This window comes from Rhinatrema bivittatum, chromosome 6 (genome assembly GCF_901001135.1).
Source record: "Rhinatrema bivittatum chromosome 6, aRhiBiv1.1, whole genome shotgun sequence".
Taxonomy (NCBI): Eukaryota; Metazoa; Chordata; class Amphibia; order Gymnophiona; family Rhinatrematidae; genus Rhinatrema; species Rhinatrema bivittatum.
Window position 1 is genome coordinate 164,358,835 of NC_042620.1, and position 20,338 is coordinate 164,379,172.

The 20,338-nt window shown below is 44.0% G+C and overlaps 1 protein-coding gene across 1 annotated transcript in view; it reads right to left on the reverse strand.

Moving 5' to 3' along the window:
• The window catches only part of VWC2L (von Willebrand factor C domain containing 2 like), a 490,745-nt gene that overhangs the window by 349,392 nt on the left and 121,015 nt on the right, over positions 1-20,338 (reverse strand). The window contains exon 2 of the mRNA XM_029606124.1: positions 4,884-5,013. Within this exon, the coding sequence (XP_029461984.1) occupies positions 4,884-5,013 (130 nt within the window). The remainder of the gene's footprint in view (positions 1-4,883; positions 5,014-20,338) is intronic.

A 20,338-nucleotide genomic window follows, 5' to 3' on the forward strand; every position in this document is an offset into this window, starting at 1 on the left:
TCCTAGCCTCCAGTGCCACTCCTTCTGAACGTTGTGGACAGAGTGCATACGTTTCCCTGCACAAAGGGGAGGGGAGTGCATTTTCCTGTTTAGGAGCAGGAAATCCCTTTACAAGTTGCCCTCAATATGAAGATATGAGTGATGTGAAAATCACATTGTAACTTTCTATAATAAGTTAATATGATAGCAGTTGGTAGGGATGCTAGTTACGGTATTTTGTTTTTCTACTTATATTCCAACTTTTGTGATTAGTCTACCACTTCAAAGTAGATTGTATTTAGGTACACTAAGTATTTCTCTGTCCCCAGATGGGTTACAATATAGGGGACCCAGTTAATAAAGATTTTCTCCCATTGTGTGTCTATGGGAGAAATGGTTAGTAAATAGGGCCCTAAGTTTGTATATGAGGCAATGGAGGGTGACATGACATACCCAAGCTCACCAGCAGGATTTGAAACTTGGCTTCCTTAGCTCATAGCTTGCTGCTCTTTCCTCTAGGCTACTCCTCCACTCTGATTTGATGGAGGAGGATCTTAGTGGTTAGAGATCGGTGTATACTTGTGAGTGTGTGTGAGAGAGAGAGAGATAGTTAATTTTCACTTAACAGAAGAAATGAGGGAGGGGGTTGAGTGTTTTCTCAGTCATATGGAAGGTTAAAGAGCAAAGGAGGGAACAATCCAATCCAATAGACAGAGAATGGTGGTAAGATTACATCAAATTTCTAAGAAGGCTATAGTAATGCTCACAGAGCAGTCATGGTTACAAGAAAGCTAGGGTAAGTTACATGGAGCAGTCATGGTTGCAACCCTAACTTCAATGCTATGGCTACGGCTGTATTAGGAGTTCAAAGTGGGGGTAAGAGGTAACCTGCATTGAGTGGCCATGGCTATAATGAGTACAGGGTGGCTGGGTGTTTTAGACAGCAGCCTCACTAGTTTTGGTGGGTTCTTTTGATCATTAGAAAGGTTAGTGGTAACACATGCTAAAACAAAAAAGTGTAGCATCTAATAGCATCTAAGGGTTGCATCTTGAAAACCCCCATGTTAACTGTCCCAAAATGAAAAGGGTAGATAGCTCTTCCTCTTCCCCCAAACCCTAGAAGTCAGTCACTGACTCTTCCTACCTCCCCCCAAACAGCATTACCTCCCCCCCACCGTACAGCATCACATAATCTTGAACTGAATCACACACCTCCCCAAACAATAGCACAGAATACTCCCACCACCATGACAGATATCAAGCCCCTTCCTGATCACCTTTGGACCTCCCCTCCTGAATAGCCAGATAACCATAGCCCTTTTAGAGCCCCACTCTAAAGCCCCTGCAAAACCTCTATCTCCAAGCTTAATATGAAGCTCCACAAAATGAAGCCTTCCCACCTACAGCCCCCAACATTCCTACTAGCACTCACCTCTCTGCCCTCCCCCACCCCAGGAATGAGAACCTACTATTCCAGAGGATCTGGTTCTTCTCAGGCAGGTGAGACAACAGAGCCTTCCTGCTTGTATTGCTGCAGCTGTCAAACAATGTTGATAGGAAATGCTTTACCACTAGTGTGCAATTGGTAAATTTATTGCATTGATATGGTGAAGTGCTTTCCACCAGCATTATTTGGTGACTACTGCAGTGCACCTTGAATACTACTATGTACAATTCTGGTTGCTGCATCTCAAAAAAGATATAGTTGCGATGGAGAAGGTACAGAGAAGGGCAACCAAAATGATAAAGGGTATGGAATATCTCCCCTATGAGGAAAGGCTGAAGAGGTTAGGGCTGAGGGGGGATATGATAGAGGTTTTTAAGATCATGAGAGATCTTCAACGAGTAGATGTGAATCGGTTATTCACACTTTCGGATAATAGGACTAGGGGGCATTTCATGAAGTTAGCAAGTAGCACATTTAAGACTAATCAGAGAATATTCTTTTTCACTCAATGCACAATTAAGCTCTGGAATTTGTTGCCAGAGGATGTGGTTAGTGCAGTTAGTGTAACTGGGTTCAAAAAAGGTTTGGATAAGTTCGTGGAGGAGAAGTCCATTAACTGCTATTAATCAAGTTTACTTAGGGAAAAGCCACTGCTATTAATTGGATCATTAGCATGGGATCTTCTTAGTGTTTGGGTAATTGCCAGGTTCTTGTGGTCTGGTTTTGGCCTCTGTTGGAAACAGGATGCTGGGCTTGATGGACCCTTGGTCTGACCCAGCATGGCAATTTCTTAGGTTCTTAAGCAGCAGGGCTCTGGATCCTCTCCTGCCTGTGAAGAACCAGCCCCTCTAGAATAATCGCATCTCCTTCACAATGGGTGGGAGTGAGATTTGGGTTTTAGGCAGGTGGTGGGCTTCATGTTGGGGGGTGTTATTGAAGGGTGCTCATGGAGTAAATTTTCCTCAGCGGCTTTGGAAATTGGGGGGGGGGGTCTAATGGGGCTATGAGAGCAGTTGTCTAGTTGTTACTTGGGAAGGTGCCTGATAATGCTCAGGGAAGGAAGGGAGGTTGTAAGGGAGTGGGGATGTGGGTGATTTCAATCTGAGAATTCAGAGGAAGAGGACATTCTTTGTGCTAACCAACCATTTCAATCTGAGCTGGTTAACATATGGGATTTCGACATAGCTAGACACTTGCAGTCCTTAGCATGATCAGTAAAATTGTTACATCTGGTCTGAGGCAGGTCTTAAATTTTAACCATTAGCAAGTGCACAGTAAATAGCATGTGGAGGACAGCACCTGATGCCATTTCTGATGCACAGGCTAATGTTCACTTTGTATGTGGTATTCCTTTATTTACATGTGTATTCCCACTAATTTTAGTATGTTCACGCCAACATCTTCTGACCCTGGCTCAGTATGCACAATAGGCCTTCAGGGGTCCAATTTCAAAGTCACTTATGTGTATATAATAAGGTTTTATGCGTGCAAGTAACTCTTTGAAAATAGCCCTGGTGGTCATGTGTGTAAAAGCATGCGTATACTTTTATGCACACTTGTGGTAGGTGTTCCGGAGGATTGAGTTGGAGCAGGGATAGGATTTAGATGCAGACTTCTGGATTTTCAGAAGTTTGCTTCTAAGTTTATAGGCAAAAGTTACGCATTACTAGAAACAGCTGTTACTTCCTGATTGTAACTGGTATACATACTAGGGACTTTGCCCCTGTATTTTTAAAGCTATTTTATGCATATAAAATCACTTTGAATATTAGCATAAAAATGTGTGTGTAACAGATACATGCAGACTTTACTACTATGCATGGTGTTCTAATATTGCCCTCTTAATGCAAAGCATGCTACTCTTAGTGTGTGCTAAATTACTTCTCTATGCATGATTAGCTTTACTGGACCCTTAGACTGAGATCAGGATTTCCTTTTATAATTAATACATGGTCTTACCAAATAAAAAATAATTTCTTACTTATGAAAGTACAAATATTATCCTACCCTAGTCCATTAAGTAATCTTGGTTTATAAAACGGGTCCAGTTTATGGTGCATTTTAACTGGCACAGCAACCTTGCACTTTGATGTCAAAAATCAAAACTGACATTCTCGAACAGAAACAGCCAAATATATAATATACATAGAATTGTAAAAAGATTTTTTCCCCTAGGGTGTTTGATGTTACAAGACTCTCAGGCATCTTTAGTTCCCTGAGCACCTGAGGCAGATGTGTACTGTCCATCCTTCCAGCTGCACATCTCCTTTTGTTTTAACTCTAGTGAATTAGTGTCATTAATTATTGGCTGGTTTGAAAGTTAATGGAGATTTTCTTTGTTAGTTAGAGCTTGGAACTTGTTAGGTTTCCTACTTTTTGACCATGATCCTGAAATGGATGTGAGAAGGTTGCTTGACCTTTCTTTACCCAAATTTACACACCTGTGCTATAGTAATAACAATGATAGTAGAAGTAGTAAGCAATCTTTTTCACTCCCACTGCTTGCAAAGCTGTCATGCATTGTGCAGAAGCCCTGAGAATGCTGCATAGCTTTCCACCCCAGAGAACTGTAGGTTTTCAGAGGAAGCTACACATTCACTCGGTGAATGATTCAACATAAAATAGAATTACCATAATAACTTACAGTAAAAAGCTCTTTCAATGAGTCATTACCACTTTAGCTGATTCACCATGGATAAATGCTGATAAATCCTTAATCATAGAATCTGATGAAAAACTGGAGAAAACAAGCTAAGCATTTCATAAAAGAATAGACAAAAATGAGGGGAACCATTTTTCACTTGGCTGATCTTACTTCAGATTTAGAGCCCCATTTACTAAGCATTTTACCAGACACAAAATGGGAGAAAACCTTTAGTAAAAAAAAGCTCCTTAATTTGTACTGCAAACACTTTAGAAAAGCTAAACTTCTCTCTTACACATAGTGAAACATCTGTAGTGTACACCAATGAAGCCTACTCTAAAAAAAAGTGGCCTTCTCTGTTTTTCATCAACTACATAATTCTGAGTTAGTTTTTTTTCTTTATTTCTATTCCACAGTGAAAATACTTTGTAGAATTCAAGCTGCACTTGTTTCAAAACATTACATTTATGAAAATCTGCTAGACTGCTTGATGGGGTCAGGAATAAGGGGATCATAGCTTCGAAAATTTTATTTTATAAGTGGTAACTTGTAGGAAAAAAAAAAAAACAACTCTACGTAGCAAGGCAATCAACTATGTACTGGAAGTCAGAAGCCACATGAGGAGCTCAAAAGCCTATTTGTTTTCTTTTAACAAGGTGACTTTTTATCAGTACAAAAATACAAGAAAGAAAAAAATCACAATGACAGAGCATGCTGGCAATGGATAGGTTGGCATTTGACCTCTGGAGGTTATTGAAGGTCATGAATTCTGAGGGTTTTTTGTTGTTGTTGTTGTTCTCTGTCCTTTCTTACCATTTTTGCAGACAGGACAACACTGCTCCGGTTCATAAACTGGGTTCACACACTCAGGTACTGCACAGTCGGCTACAACACAGTGAACTTCGTTGCTAGGCTCGCATCGGCACCATTCACACGGAGATGGCTGGAGGAAACAAAAAAGAATATTTAAAAAAATACTTTATTTTTCCTTGCATCTCAGAGATTTTATGACCTTTCTTGTTGCCTGTAACCAAAATATCCAGGTTTAATAAGAATATGTTAGTTTATACATTTATCACCGCCAGCTCATATTGTTGAAATACAATTTAGAGTTTTTTTTAACATATGCAGCAAAATGAATCATTGTTAAAGCAACTGAGATGTGCAAGTTCCAATCCTTCTGACTAGTTGCTGTAACAGGTATTAATCCCCAAGAAATGGTTCCTAAAATGACTTGCACTTTACGTGATTGCTTTTTAGAGTACTTATTGTGGAAAAGTTGTTTGGTTTAGCTTATGTAGTGTTTGTGAAACATCTTTCACAGCACTTCAAAGTGAACTTTTCCACATATCCAAGGTACAGATGCAGCAAGAGAAGCTTTGTCACACTCACAAGCCAAAGAAACTTAGATAAGTTTTGAAGGGAATATTTCTAGGGTTGAAAGTTTAATTTTCTTTCTCTGCCTACCGAATTCTTGACTTCCCTGCTTTGACTAACTAGGCTACTAACTACCATGAAGATGATAATGATAATGAATGGCTTGGACATCTATTCACTGGCAACTGGATTAGGACTATCAATGTATTCTGACATTCAGAAGACAATTTCCAAAACATTGTATGTGAATAAAATTCCACCGCCCCTCTTTCTTCAGTGTAGGTAAACATATGTGTGCTGTTTCCCAATGCAGTCACTTTTACCTGCAGGAAAAAGGGGGTGGGCTTAGGCCATGAAGGGAAAGTAGTTGTGCAGTGGTTTTATTTGGAAATCATCTTGCATGCTTTCTGGAGACAAAAGTCCACAGCTACTTTTGCACTCACACTGTAAACACTGACACATTTTCAAAGGGGAATTCCCAGGTCTGAAAATATGATCCACTTGCAGCTCAGGGAATCTGAAAATTGCCTCCTCAGATGGTACTGATTTCTGATCACCCTCCACGTGAAGTGAATTTATATTGGTGGCTTAGAGGTAAACAATTCAATATTCTTATAAAAATAAAAAACCCCACCCCATACTTTAGGAAAACTGTAATATTTTTGGAGCTCAGCAATTTTTCCCTACTCCGTTGGGCTTCCTGCTTAATCAGAATGGGCGTCTATTGGGGGTAATAGTGCTATGAGCCTTCATTTCCAATTATCCAGGTTTTCCTGTTTTTACTATAATCCCCCTTTCTTAGGAGCTACGCTGCAGAGACTGCAGGGTGCACCGTTCCTCAGCGCTGCATCCGGAAATTGCATTAGGGGGGACAGGCATACCTGCAAGGCCCAAGGGAGTCCCACTCAAGAAATAAATACAGTCCATACGCTTGATGTTGTTCTCCAAAATTAGTTACTTTTAATAAAAAAAAAAAAATAAAATGAATTGGTCCCCTGAAACAACAGCTCAGTTAAAGAAGCGATGAAAACAACAAGTGATTCAGATACAGAGTCCCAAAAGTAAAACAAATCTTCTCAAACCAGTTGAGTAGGATTTGGGATACTCCTGCCAGCTCTCCAAGAGGTGCTTTCCCTCTGAAGAATGGGCAACCCTCCTTCTCCCTGCTAGACAATCAGGCCAATAGAGTACAGTGCGCTCCGGCGGAGTGCACTAACCTGCGATTGGACGCACGTTTTGGACTCGCTAGCTTTACCCCTTATTCAGTAAGGGGTAATAGGAATACCTAATAGGGCCATCAACATGCATGTTGATGGCCCTATTAGGTATTCCTACGCGATACAGAAAATAAAATGTGCAGCCAAGCCGCACATTTTACTTTCAGAAATTAGTGTCTACCCAAAGGTAGGCGTTAATTTCTCTCAGCACCGGGAAAGTGCACAGAAAAGCAGTAAAAACTGCTTTTCTGTGCACCCTCCGACTTACTATCATGGCGATATTAAGTCGGAGGTCCCAAAAGTTAAAAAAAATAAAAAAAAATTGAAAAAAAAAATTTGAAATAGGCCCGTGGCTCGCGGGTCGAAATCCAGAAGCTCAATTTTGCAGGGTGTCTGGTTTCCGAGCCCGTGGCTGTCAGCGGGCTCGAGAACCGACGCTGGCAAAATTGAGCGTCGGCTGTCAAACCCGCTGACAGCCGCCGCTCCTATCAAAAAAGAGGCACTAGGGACGCGCTAGTGTCCCTAGCACCTATTTTTACCACCGGCCCAAATTTTAATACATTTATTTACTGCATCGCACGCACAGGACACTGGCCTGTGCGTGTGTCGGGAAAGCGGGCGCTCGCCTGCTCTCCCGCGATTTTACTGTATCGGCCCGAATGGTAGCACACTACCTGTTGGAAACCCTCCCCTTCACCCTCCCCCCTCTCCTGGATAAACTCCTGCTCCACCACTTCTTTTCACTTAACAGGTAGAGGAGCAGGGGGCGTTCTGCTCCAGCCCCTCCTCTCCTGGCAGTTTGCAGGGAAGAGGAGCAGACATAGCAGAGAATAGCTAATTTACTCCCTAATCCAGTCTCTTCTATCCTGTCCCCCCCCCCCCCCCCCACACACACACACACTTCTACAGGAAACAGGAGGAGAAGAGGTGATACTGCAGAGCAAAAAACAGACACATGTTTGAATCTTATGAGCGGCAGTGCCAGTGGTCAAGGTTTCAACCCTGGCCTTGATAAGCACTAGAAGTCACAAGTTTCAGACCTGTGCTAACTGAATCCCTTTTTGTATCTGTTTCTCAGGGCTTCGTTTCTGATGGAACAACCCAGAATGACATCCTGACACCTTTTTTTTTCCAGGACCTAAATCAGTCCTGGCTCCCTCACTATGTAAACCAGTTTAAGTTCCCTGCAGAAATGGAGTAGAGACGGTGGTGGCAGGATCATGTCTTCCCCTCCCCCCCAGCCCGTCCCCCAGCCCAGAGAAAGCAGAGCAGGGAGCTGCTTACCCTGAGATGAGAGCAGCCACATGGCCTTGATTTTTGTGCAATTTCCTAGTTAATTGAAAGGCCATGAGAGAGGGTGGGAAAGGATGAAGAGACTCTAGGTGAATGCTTATCATCCCCACTGTTCTGCAGCTACTGGGTTTGTTGGCACACTGGGCCTGATTTAAAAAAAAAAATTTGCTCGAATAAAATTGGATTTTTCTCTAGTAAATTCTCTTTACTCGAGTAAATGGGCTTTTGAAAATGGCTACAATATATGCCATTGAATTGTCCATGGGATTTACTTGTGTATGTGTACTTTACTCGAGTAAATGGCTTTTGAAAATTGCTATGACAGTATGTCACATTTACCTCCATTGTTTGTGTAGAAGAGTTCACACCTGACCCCTCCCCTTTCCCCTAGTCCTGCTCCACTTCCCTCCTTCCCCCTCAGCTCCACAGTTCAAATTCCTGTTTGTCTGCAAATTAAGCCCTGCCTCTATCCTTTTAATCTTGTGATAAGAAACCCTCCTGAGGCTGGCTCCCTTACCAAAACCACTCCAAATATAAGATGGAAAAGAAAGGAAAACTACCCTCTTCCTTCCCAGGAGGCCTTTAGCTGCGTCTCCTGCACCCTGGAAGATGTTGACATTTCTTCCAACTCCAAACATAACTCTATCAAGTGTCTTATTGAATCTCCTTCAGTATATGACCTCCTAAAGACGTACCCATCCTTTTGGGGATGGATGCTTACTATCACTCAAATGAGCAATAACCTTCAGGAGTCTCCCACTGTTAGACGTTTCCCTCTGTTAAGAATAGTGAGAACTAATCTGATTTGCATAAATATCTCCCTCTACTGCCTAACCGAGCCATTGCAGCAACAGTCATTTGCCAAGGTCCATAGGCGATGGCTGTCTATGGAATCCAGTGGGCCCTCTGAGTGTGGCCACTAGATGCTGCTGTTTTACGATGGCTGGGAAGCCTTTCTATTGGGTAAGAATCCGAAAAAAAAATAATTTTAAACTGCAGCCCTTAAATATTTGGAAGGCAATTTTCAAAGCCATTTACCTGTCTACAAATTGCCCTCCTCAAAATAGCTAAAAATGCATGCGTACTTCCATACAAGGTGTGCTTTTAGTCCTGTTAAAAAGATGCATTTCCCAGAATGTCTCTAGGTCAAGGGAATAAAACAGCATGCATATATGGAATTTTCAACACACCTGACCTATGTAACAATATCTTCTCCATCAAATGCATATAAATAAACAAACTTTCCTCAAGCAGTAACCAGGTTTTGTGCAACAACAACACAATAATGGGACAAAGTTACACACGTCTTTAGGAGCTTTAAAACCCGGGGCCGCCCGCAGGTAATCCTCTTCGCCGCTTACCGGATCTTCGCTCCTGCGCTTTCGGCGCCGACCCGCCGGGGTCCAGGGAGCCCCCCAAGCCACGCGGCCGTCTCCTGCACCTCGCCTCGGCCTCCCAGCCACGCTGCCTGCTCCGCCCCCCCGGACCGCGTCATCGAAAGGGGCCGGAGGGAGCTTTAAAACCCGGGGCCGCCCGCAGGTAATCCTCTTCGCCGCTTACCGGATCTTCGCTCCTGCGCTTTCGGCGCCGACCCGCCGGGGTCCAGGGAGCCCCCCAAGCCACGCGGCCATCTCCTGCACCTCGCCTCGGCCTCCCAGCCACGCTGCCTGCTCCGCCCCCCCGGACCGCGTCATCGAAAGGGGCCGGAGGGAGCTTTAAAACCCGGGGCTGCCCTTAGGCGTCGCACGCCATGCGTCGCACGCCGAAGGAGCACGACAAAGGGGCTTGCCCCTTTGTGCGCCCCTTCGTGCAGAACCGCAGTCCAGGACCTTAAACATCTCCTCCTCTCCCCTGCTTCTACCCCACTGGAAACCCACAACCGGACTCAGAATCACACGCTGACGCCCAGCCACCGGATTAGCACAGTGAGTAAAACGGCACTGAGTACCCGCTCAGCAATTTCACTTTCACAACGGACAGCCATCACAGAACACACAACGCTGCACGTAGACACCGGACATAGACTTGGACTACCTGTTTCTGTTATCTTTAAGTACCCTGTACTGTCTTGTGCTTGATTCTGTATTGTATTGTATTGTGCTTGAATTTCCATGCACTATCACTGCCTCGATGTCTACTCACCCTCGCTAAGCTCAGACCAGCCCAATTTCCCTACACCGCAGAGACCATCTCGACAGGGGGCCCACCCCACACTCCCTGCCTCATCACACCAGACATGTGCATCCAATCTATCCCCACCCTATTTCTCCCTCACCTGCGCAAACCATGCACACCCCCTCTTCATACCACTAACCCTCGGAGCTCACTAGTTCCCATCTTGACCTCACCCCTTACTCAATTCCTCGGACTAGCCACTCTCACCCTAACCCTCCTCAATGCACAATCCATCCTCAAAAAAGCCCCCATCATCCATGACCTGCTCACGGATGATAACCCTGATCTTTTTGCCATCACTGAATCATGGCTCAAAGAATCAGACCATGTCTATCTCAATCAGCTCCCCGAAAAACTATACGACATCTTCTCCATCCCAAGACCAAAAAAGAGAGGTGGTGGTTTACTCCTGGCCGCAAAAAAGCACCTGAACCTCAAAATCCTACCCGTCTGCCCCCCCCCCTAAGCTAGAAATCGGTCTCTTCAAATCACCCTCCCTTCAGATATGCCTCATTTACGCCCCTCCCAACCTCCTCGAACAAGACCCCTCACCCCTCATTGAATTTATCGTAGACAACCTCAAAACAGACTCCCCCACAGTGATCCTCGGAGACTTTAATCTCCATGTAGACTCGACTCCTCGTACCCCGGCCTGCGAAACCCTCCTAACCACTCTCGAAGCCCTAGGCTTCAAACAGCTCATCACTTCCCCCACCCATAAGGCAGGGCACACCCTTGACCTTCTATTTATCAACTCCCATCTATCTGCACCCTACACCCCCTCAACAACCCCCATACCCTGGTCCGACCACTTTATCATCAATACCCAAATCCATCTCACCTCCCCCACCAAGACATCCTCAACCCAAAAAAAAACCGATATCCTTCCACAAACCCTGCTCATCAGAAAGCATAACTACAGCACTCGACAAAGCTGTAGAGAACCTGGACCTCTCAAATCCAGACGCAGCCCTCCACTCATGGAACCATATTACCAAATCTATAGCCAACAAACTTTGCCCCATGATACATAAAGAAATCCCCCCCTTACAAAACAAAAAAAAACCATGGTACTCCAACGAACTTCAAATCCTGAAACAGGACCTCAGATCAAAAGAACGTACCTGGCGCCGCCATCCCTCCCCCCAACACAAAGCAATATATAAACAATCACTGCACAAATACCGGCAAGCCACCATCATTGCCAAAAGGGACTATCACGCATCAAAAATACACGACCTACAATTCAATGCCAACGCCCTCTTCTCCTACGTCACTGAACTCACCAAGATCCCTCACCCCGTTACCATTGAAGAAAACTCCAAGGAAAGATGCGAGGATCTGGCCAAACACTTCCAGCACAAAATTTCCAATATCCTCCTACGCTTCCCCCACAACCCCACGACCACCTCCCCCTCCCCAAAGCACACTAGCACCTGCATCAGATCTTTCGACCCCACCTCTACCCTAGAAATTGAGTCCATCCTCAAAAAAATGAAACCGGCCACGCATTTCTCTGACGCAATCCCCTCCAAAACCCTCCTATCCATTCCCACCACTATCGCCAAACCCTTAGCTAACATCATCAACTGCTCCCTCACCTTCGGCAAAGTCCCAGATCCCCTCAAACTTGCCGTTGTGAAACCCCTCCTAAAAAAACCCTCCCTTGACCCCTCTGACCCGGCAAACTATCGGCCCATCTCCAACCTTCCCTTCCTTGCGAAAGTCCTCGAGAAAGTAGACAATTCCCAGCTCACCGACTACCTCGAGGACCACAGCCTCCTACACCCCTCACAATTCGGATTTCGGAAAGGCCGAAACACCAAGAATCTCCTCTTAGCCATTACTGACACCATACTCATTGGACTAGACCAAGGAAAATCCTTCTTACTGGCCCTACTAGATGTATCGGCAGCCTTTGACACTGTCAATCATCAAATCCTTATCACACGCTTGACAGAAATAGGCATTACCGACACAGCACTAGACTGGCTCACCTCCTACCTCACAAACAGAGAATACCTCATAAAACTCGATAACCATGAATCCTGTCACATTCCCCTCAGACAAGGCGTACCACAGGGATCTTCCCTATCCTCCACCCTCTTCAATATATACCTCCTCCCCCTCTGCAACTTACTATCAAACCTAGGCCTGGACTTCTTCCTATACGCTGATGATGTACAAGTACTCATACCCATTCAGAAAACACTCAATGAAACCATCCTTTTCTGGGAATCTTGCCTAGTCAGCATCAACTCCCTACTAACCGACCTTCACCTTGCTCTAAATACAACCAAAACCGAGCTCCTCTTTATATCCAAGCAACCTGAACACGACTCCTCCACCACACCACCGCCCCCCCTCATCTCTCCCACACTACCCCTCTCCGTAAGAGACTTGGGAGTCACACTCGACCAACACCTGAACTTCAAGCCACACATCAAGTCCCTCCTTAAAGCAGGCTTCTACAAACTCCAGGTCCTCAAGAAGCTCAAGCCTTTACTCCATACCCAAGATTTCAGATTAGTCCTACAGTCCACTATTTTCTCCAAAGTGGACTACTGCAACGCCCTTCTACTAGGCCTTCCATACTCCACCATCAAACCACTTCAAACTCTTCAGAACGCCATGGCACGAATCCTCACAAACACACGTAGAAGAGAGCATATTACACCTATCCTAGCAGACCTTCACTGGCTGCCCATCCAATTCCGCGCCCAATATAAGACCCTAACTATTCTACACAACACTCTCTACAAAAACAACTCCCCCTGGCTTAAGGAAATGCCCCACTTCCACCTCTCAACCCGCCAGACAAGATCCACATCTACAGGCACCCTCCACACCCCGCCCCTAAAAACAGCACGCCTCGCCACCACCAGAGAAAGAGCCTTCACCATTGCAGGCCCCGCCCTCTGGAACTCCCTCCCCGCACACCTCCGTCTTGAACCCTCACTACCCAATTTCAAAAAAGGCATCAAGACCTGGCTCTTCAGACGGGCCTACCCCGAACCCAATCCCTCGTAGTCAACCCCCCCCAAACCCCCCTAGTCACTGTACCGCCCACCACCCTCCCACCCTAACCCCCCCCCCCCACCTTACACCTTTTACACTTTACCGCACCCCATCTACCTCACAACCTGTTCTTTTCTGCATGGTAAAAGTCAAAGCTAATTGTCTCCTCACCTGCCTTATCTGCTGTAAAAAAAGCATATATATATATATGTGTCTCATAACTTGCCATAACTACCGCAAATAAGCCTCCACAGATATACTCCATGCAATCCATATTTCCTCATTATCCGCTGTAACTTTGTGACAATGTCCGCTGTAACTTTGTGACAATGTCTTAACCCTCATTTTATTGCCTCTCATGTAAATAATGTTACGTTCCTTTTAATTTCCCAGCTGCTATCTTCTTCCTCCTTTACTTTCTCCCCTCTCCCCCCCCTTTTTTCTCGAACCTGCTCCATCCCCCTCTCCCTGTTTATTGTAATTTCCTCCTTTCACAAGTTTATTGTAAACCGGCGTGATGTGCCCGCACGAACACCGGTATATTAAAAGCTGTTAAATAAATAAATAATAAAATAAATTATCATTCGCATATTGATAGTGCCTGCAGTAAAAAATGCTAGTATTCGTTATAAAGTACACAATGGATTTGTATGGCAATTAGTTCCTCTGTGAAATGTATTTTGTAGGTCACAGTAAGGATACATTTTTCTGGTTTCATTTTAGGAGATTGTTTTTTAATTTCCCCCCATTTTACTAAGACATTTTCACTAAAATGCATATGAAAATCTAATAGTGCTTGAAACGCAATTACTACAAAATTCTGTTGGACACTAGAATTCTACTAAATGCTGCCATATTATGCTTAATTATTCAATAAATTATACCATATTCCATGGGGATTTTGAATAATTTCATAAATTCACATAGATTTTTCTTTTATTGTCTATGGCACAGGTGGCTAACTCTGGTCCTCAACAGACACAAACGGGTCTGGTTTTCAGGATATCTGCAATGAATATGCTTGACATAGATTTGCATGCACTGCCTCCACTGTATGCAGATCTATTTCAAGCATATTCATTATGGATATCCTGAAAACTAGGCCTGTTTTTGGCTGAGAACAGGAGCTGGACTCCCCTAGGATATGGTGAAAATTCAGTGAATTTGCAGGTTTTCAAATGCATTTATTGAAACTTAAATCTGCAAGTTTTGCTTATCTTTAGGAATCTGAAATTTGAATAGAAAATACATTCAAAATAGTAGATATTTTGAAAAATCTAAACAAACCTGAACATCCTGAAAGACAAGTAAAATTATATTTAGGGTAGATCAAATGAATGGAGACACCATGGATATTTTGCCAACATTATCCACTTTGCTCACAGACATGCCAATACATAGTAAGTCATCAAAATATATATGCACTTTTCATTAATCTGTAAGAGTCCTCAGATCTGAACATATTTACTCCTGCTAGAGGAATGGATAACTGGATCAGAGCAGTGGATCAGAGTAGATCCCATTATTTCCAAATGGAGAGATTTTTTTACACTGTAAAATATTTTATGCTGATTAAAATAGTAAATCTAACAGTGATAAAAACATAAGAAATTGCCATGCTGGGTCAGACCAAGGGTCCATCAAGCCCAGCATCCTGTTTCCAACAGAGGCCAAACCAGGCCACAAGAACCTGGCAATTACCCAAACACTAAGAAGATCCCATGCTACAGCTGCAATTAACAGCAGTGGCTATTCCCTAAGGGGCGGATTTTCAGAGCCCTGCTCGCCTAAATCCGCCCAAATCCGGGCGGATTTGGGCGGATTTAGGCGGGCGGGCCCCCGACACGCCCCAACACGCCCAACACGCCCGACACGCCCCGAAACGCCCCGAACGGCGTGGCGTTTTCGGGGCGTGTCGGGAGCGTTCCGGGGGCGGGCCCGGGGGCGTGGCCGCACCCTCCGGACCCGCCCCCCCGATCGCGTCCCGGCGTGCTAGCGGCCCGCTGGCGCGCGGGGATTCACTTCTCCCTCCGGGAGGCGTAAATCCCCCAACAAAGGTAAGGGGGGGTTTTAGACAGGGCCGGGCGGGTGGGTTAGGTAGGGGAAGGGAGGGGAAGGTGAGGGGAGGGCAAAAGAAAGTTCCCTCCGAGGCCGCTCCGATTTCGGAGCGGCCTCGGAGGGAACGGGGGTAGGCTGCGCGGCTCAGCGCGCGCCGGCTATACGAAATCGATAGCCTTGCGCGCGCTGATCCCGGATTTCAGCGGCTACGCGCGTATCTACTGAAATCCAGCGTACTTTTGTTTGCACCTGGAGCACCAACAAAAGTACGCCTATTCGCGGTTTTTGAAAATCTACCCCTAAGTAAACTTGATTAATAGCAGTTAATGGACTTCTCCTCCAAAAACTTATCCAAACCTTTTTTGAAGCCAGCTACACTAACTGCACTAATCACATCCTCTGGCAACAAATTCCAGAGCTTTATTGCGTGTTGAGTGAAAAAGAATTTTCTCTGATTAGTCTTAAATGTGTTACTTGCTAACTTCATGGAATGCCCCCTAGTCCTTCTATTATTCGAAAGTGTAAATAAATGATTCACATCTACTCATTCAAGACCTCTCATGATCTTAAAGACTTCTATCATAACCCCCCTCAGCCGTCTCTTCTGCAAGCTGAACAGCCCTAACCTCTTCATCCTTTCCTCATAGGGGAGCTGTTCCATCCCCTTTATCATTTTGGTTGCCCTTCTCTGTACCTTCTCCATCGCAATTATATCTTTTTTGAGATGCGGCGACCAGAACTGTACACAGTATTCAAGGTGCGGTCTCACCATGGAGCGAAACAGAGGCATTATGACATTTTCCGTTTTATTAACCATTCCCTTCCTAATAATTCCTAACCTCTTCTTTGCTCTAAACCACCCAAAATATTTTTTCACAGGCATCCCCTATTTTTAAATACTACCTACAGTTTTCCATGCAAAAGCTGTTTTTAAAGGTCAGTGCCAATTTATAGTCTGGTATGATGGCACTTATCTTATAAAAATGTTTTGGCCACCTCAATGCCTAAACTGTCTTAGAACACTTTGCCATTTCTTTTCTCCTAGTCTAAGTCTACTTTACTTGAATTTACAACTTTGTTCCCTCTCTCACATACACACATTCTTTTAGCCACATCACACAAAATCAGACTTGTAATCCACATACTTTCTACATATATGCAAATCTTTTGCCAAATACACTAAATACATCTGTATCAGTAGGGATCTCCTGGATGGATGATATTCAAAAGACATAGACAGCATTGGTATACTGCGCTATTACAATAGCAAGCGCGACCTATTTATATTGATAACTAAGTCCTACCTAGAGCTATAAGTTTATGGAGATGGTTTGGTGGGTTTTGTTCTGTTAATTGCTGATGTTATATAAGTTGTGTATTATGGATGAGGGAGATTGGAAGGGTGGTTTTTTTGATTTCCTCTAAGCCGCTTTGATGTCTATGAAAGGCAACGTAGTAAGTTAAATAAATAATATATTGTTCACACCACTCCTTTCCATACATTACTAGTTACATTTCACTGCTTATATCTTTTCTTGTATTGCTAGCATAATGCAAACAGTTCAGATGTGAACTGACAGCACACACTGAAACTACAAACAACATGTATAATTTATTTACAGGAGAGAGAGAGAGCGAGAGAGAGAGCGCCTTGCTATAATGTCTACTCCCTAGACAGGTATTTGTATCCCTATGAGAGGCCCACCTAGTAACTCGAGGTGGGGATTAGGTATGAGTGTAGGGGGTTGGGGCCACTTTCACATTCAACATGAGACGTACAAACAGAACAGTGGTCTCTTGTGAAGATTTGCTGGCCTTCGGAGTAAGGAAACTCACTCCAAGATGAGATTTGGGCAATGTTCTCTCAAACTAGCTTGATGGACACTCTACCTGGGCAACAACAAGCTAGTTTGAGAGAACATTGCCCAAATCTCATCTTGGAGTGAGTTTCCTTACTCCGAAGGCCAGTAAATCTTCACAAGAGACCACTGTCCTGTTTGTACGTCTCATGTTGAATGTGAAAGTGGCCCCAACCCCCTACACTCATACCTAATCCCCACCTCGAGTTACTAGGTGGGCCTCCCATAGGGATAGCAATTCTCTCTCTCTCTCTCAAACAGGTTGTCTGGACACTTTTGTGCACTGAGATGATTTGTTGGTTGTTTTATCGCGATGTTTCCCCACTGCACGAAAAAGCCTCATTTGCATGGGAAACGCCCCTTAATGCGTTACCAATGCAATATTGGAAAATGAGGCCCTTAATGTTTTATGAAGAATGGTAATGTTTCTGTTTTTCCATTGTTGTTCTGCATATAGAGCCTGGCTTGTTGTGGGTTCCAGTTCAGTTATTCTCAGCATGTATCTATTTATACTTTCTGATCTCTTTATTCTGTATTTGCTGAGGGTCTGTCTGTGTTCTGCATATGTGACCAAGGTGAGGTATTTTGCTGGCATGTAATATCTGTGTAGGGATCTATAGCAGCCAGGTTTCCTAATAAGAGTTTTATTGGTGTTCTAGGGCCTGGTGTAATATGTGCAGTTTTGCCTTTTCATAGATAAGGTTGTTAGGGTTGTTTCTGTATGGGAAGATTACTATGTTATAATGGTAATATTGTTTATTCATGGCTTCTGAGGGCCAAGCTCACACCCAATACACATTACAAAAATCTAATTCCATAGGACTTCCAAGTATATTTTTTGCAGTTTTCTGGTTTGCACTACATAAGAACATGCCATACTGGGTCAGACCAAGGCTCCATCAAGCCCAACCTCCTGTTTCCAACCGTGGCCAGTCCAGGCCATAAGAACCTGGCAAATACCCAAAAACTAAGTCAATTCCTTGTTACTGTTGCTAGTAATAGCAGTGGTTATTTTCTAAGTCACCTTAATTAATAGCAGGTAATTGACATCTCCTCCAAGAACTTATCCAATCCTTTTTTAAACACAGCTACACTAACTGCACTAACCACATCCTCTGGCAACAAATCACAGAGTTTAATTGTGTGTTGAGTGAAAAAGAACTTTCTCCGATTAGTTTTAAATGTGCCACAGGCTAACTTCATGGAGTGCCCCCTGGTCTTTCTATTATCCGAAAGAGTAAATAACTGATTCACATTAACCCATTCTAGACCTCTCATGATTTTAAACACCTCTATCATATCCCCCCTCAGTCGTCTCTTCTCCAAGCTGAAAAGTCCTAACCTCTTTAGTCTTTCCTCATAGGGGAGCTGTTCCATTCCCCTTATCATTTTGGTCGCCCTTCTCCGTACCTTCTCCATCACAACTATAGACAGGAATACATATAAATATAATATGCATGTTGTGTTATGATTGACTCAGAAGACTGTACTTTTGAGTGTTCTTTTTCATTTAAAATTTGTTATAAATGCATAATTTAATTCTACTTCACCCTTCTTAAAGGCAGCTATCCACAATTGTCATCTTAAATACCATGCTTAGGAAAAAGGAGAAAAAAATAGACAGTAACAGAGAAAAGATTAAATGAAGGATAGCAGAAAACTGGATATTATGGGAAGTTTCAACATTCTAACCAATTAAATTCATTCACTCTGAAAAGGGGAAAAGAAAAGATTATATCAGTTGGAGGAACACTAATACAGTCATTACACTGAACAGATTAGTAACAGCCTCCACGTCCTCTCATAGAGGGTAATTTTATAACTATGATGGTAAATTTTAAACCAGTGTGCGTGGGCGCATGTGTGTACATTGGTTGGCCTGCACCCAGGGACGTAGCCATTTTAAAGCATCAGTGCATATATGCACGCCTAAGCATACAAATGCCTCTTCTACCATGTAAGTGGGGGAATTTTAAAAGGCACGCATGCCAACACCATTACCAGTTTTCCCAGTTCATTCCCAGTTCGCCCAGTTAAGGGATAGGACTTCAAACCCCCCCCTAGTTTACTACCCTCCCTTCTCCCCTGATAGCCCCAACCTTTAAAACCCCACTGATCTGCCTAGAATCTTTTATATTACAATGTACATGAAATCCATAGCAGAAGTTCGCAGCAGGGGACCCCAGCGCGCACCTCTGCACGTAAGTATTTATGTGCTAATTTCAAGTTAAATTCCAGGAACGCCCACATCCCACCCAAACCACTCCCATGCCCCGCCCTGTCCTTTTTTTTTAAACTTTTCATTTGTGAGCGCAGCGGCAAGTAAGTGCCTACCCACGCGGCTTTTAAAATCTGCTCGGCGTGCTCCGGCCCAACTTGTGCACGTATCAAGCCGTGCACCGACCCAACTTGTGCACTGGGCTTTTAAAATTCACCTTCAAGTGTGTAGAGTTAAAGTCTACTAGTAGAAAATAATCACAGACTTTAGGTCAAGTTTTCAAAGCACACTTAAATGGTGAATTTTAATAGCCGACACGCGAAATTAGGGGATGCGCGAATGTCAGGCTCACGCACACCGAGCGGATTTTAAAAGCCGCCTGGATATGCGAGTAAAGGCCGCTACATGCACAACTCGAAATTTCTCAAAAAGGGGCGGGGCATGGGCATGTCGGGACTTTCACCTGAAATTTGTGCGTAAATATTTACACAATCCGGCACGCGCCAAGGCCCCTGTAAAACTTTACTTCTGCTGTGATTGGCGTGTAAGTAAAAAAAAAAAAAAAAACAAGCAATTTTGTTTGGGTGTAAAGGGTCTTGGGTAACTAGGGGGTGTATCGGTCATCAAACCAGGGATATTTGGAGGATCTTGCTGGTAAGTGATCAAACTTGGGAAGAACTGATAAAACAGACAATGGCATCATTGCATGTCCCTTTTAAAATTTCCCCATTTATGCAGAAGAAGTGGCTTTTGTGCACAGGTGCACAGCCACTTATAATTGGGCACCCTTGTGTGCACGGCCAGGCTATTTTATAGTAAGCACGCATATACTCGCCTATGTTATTAAATAGCCATGTCCCTGGGCATCCGCATGCCACTGTGAAAGTTACTAGGGATGTGAATCGTTTTAGGACGATTAAAATTATCGTCCGATAATTTTAATATCGTCTTAAACCGTTATGGAACACAATACACTAGAGATTCTAACGATTTATCGTTATAAATCGTTAGAATCGTGAGCCGGCACACTAAAACCCCCTAAAACCCACCCCC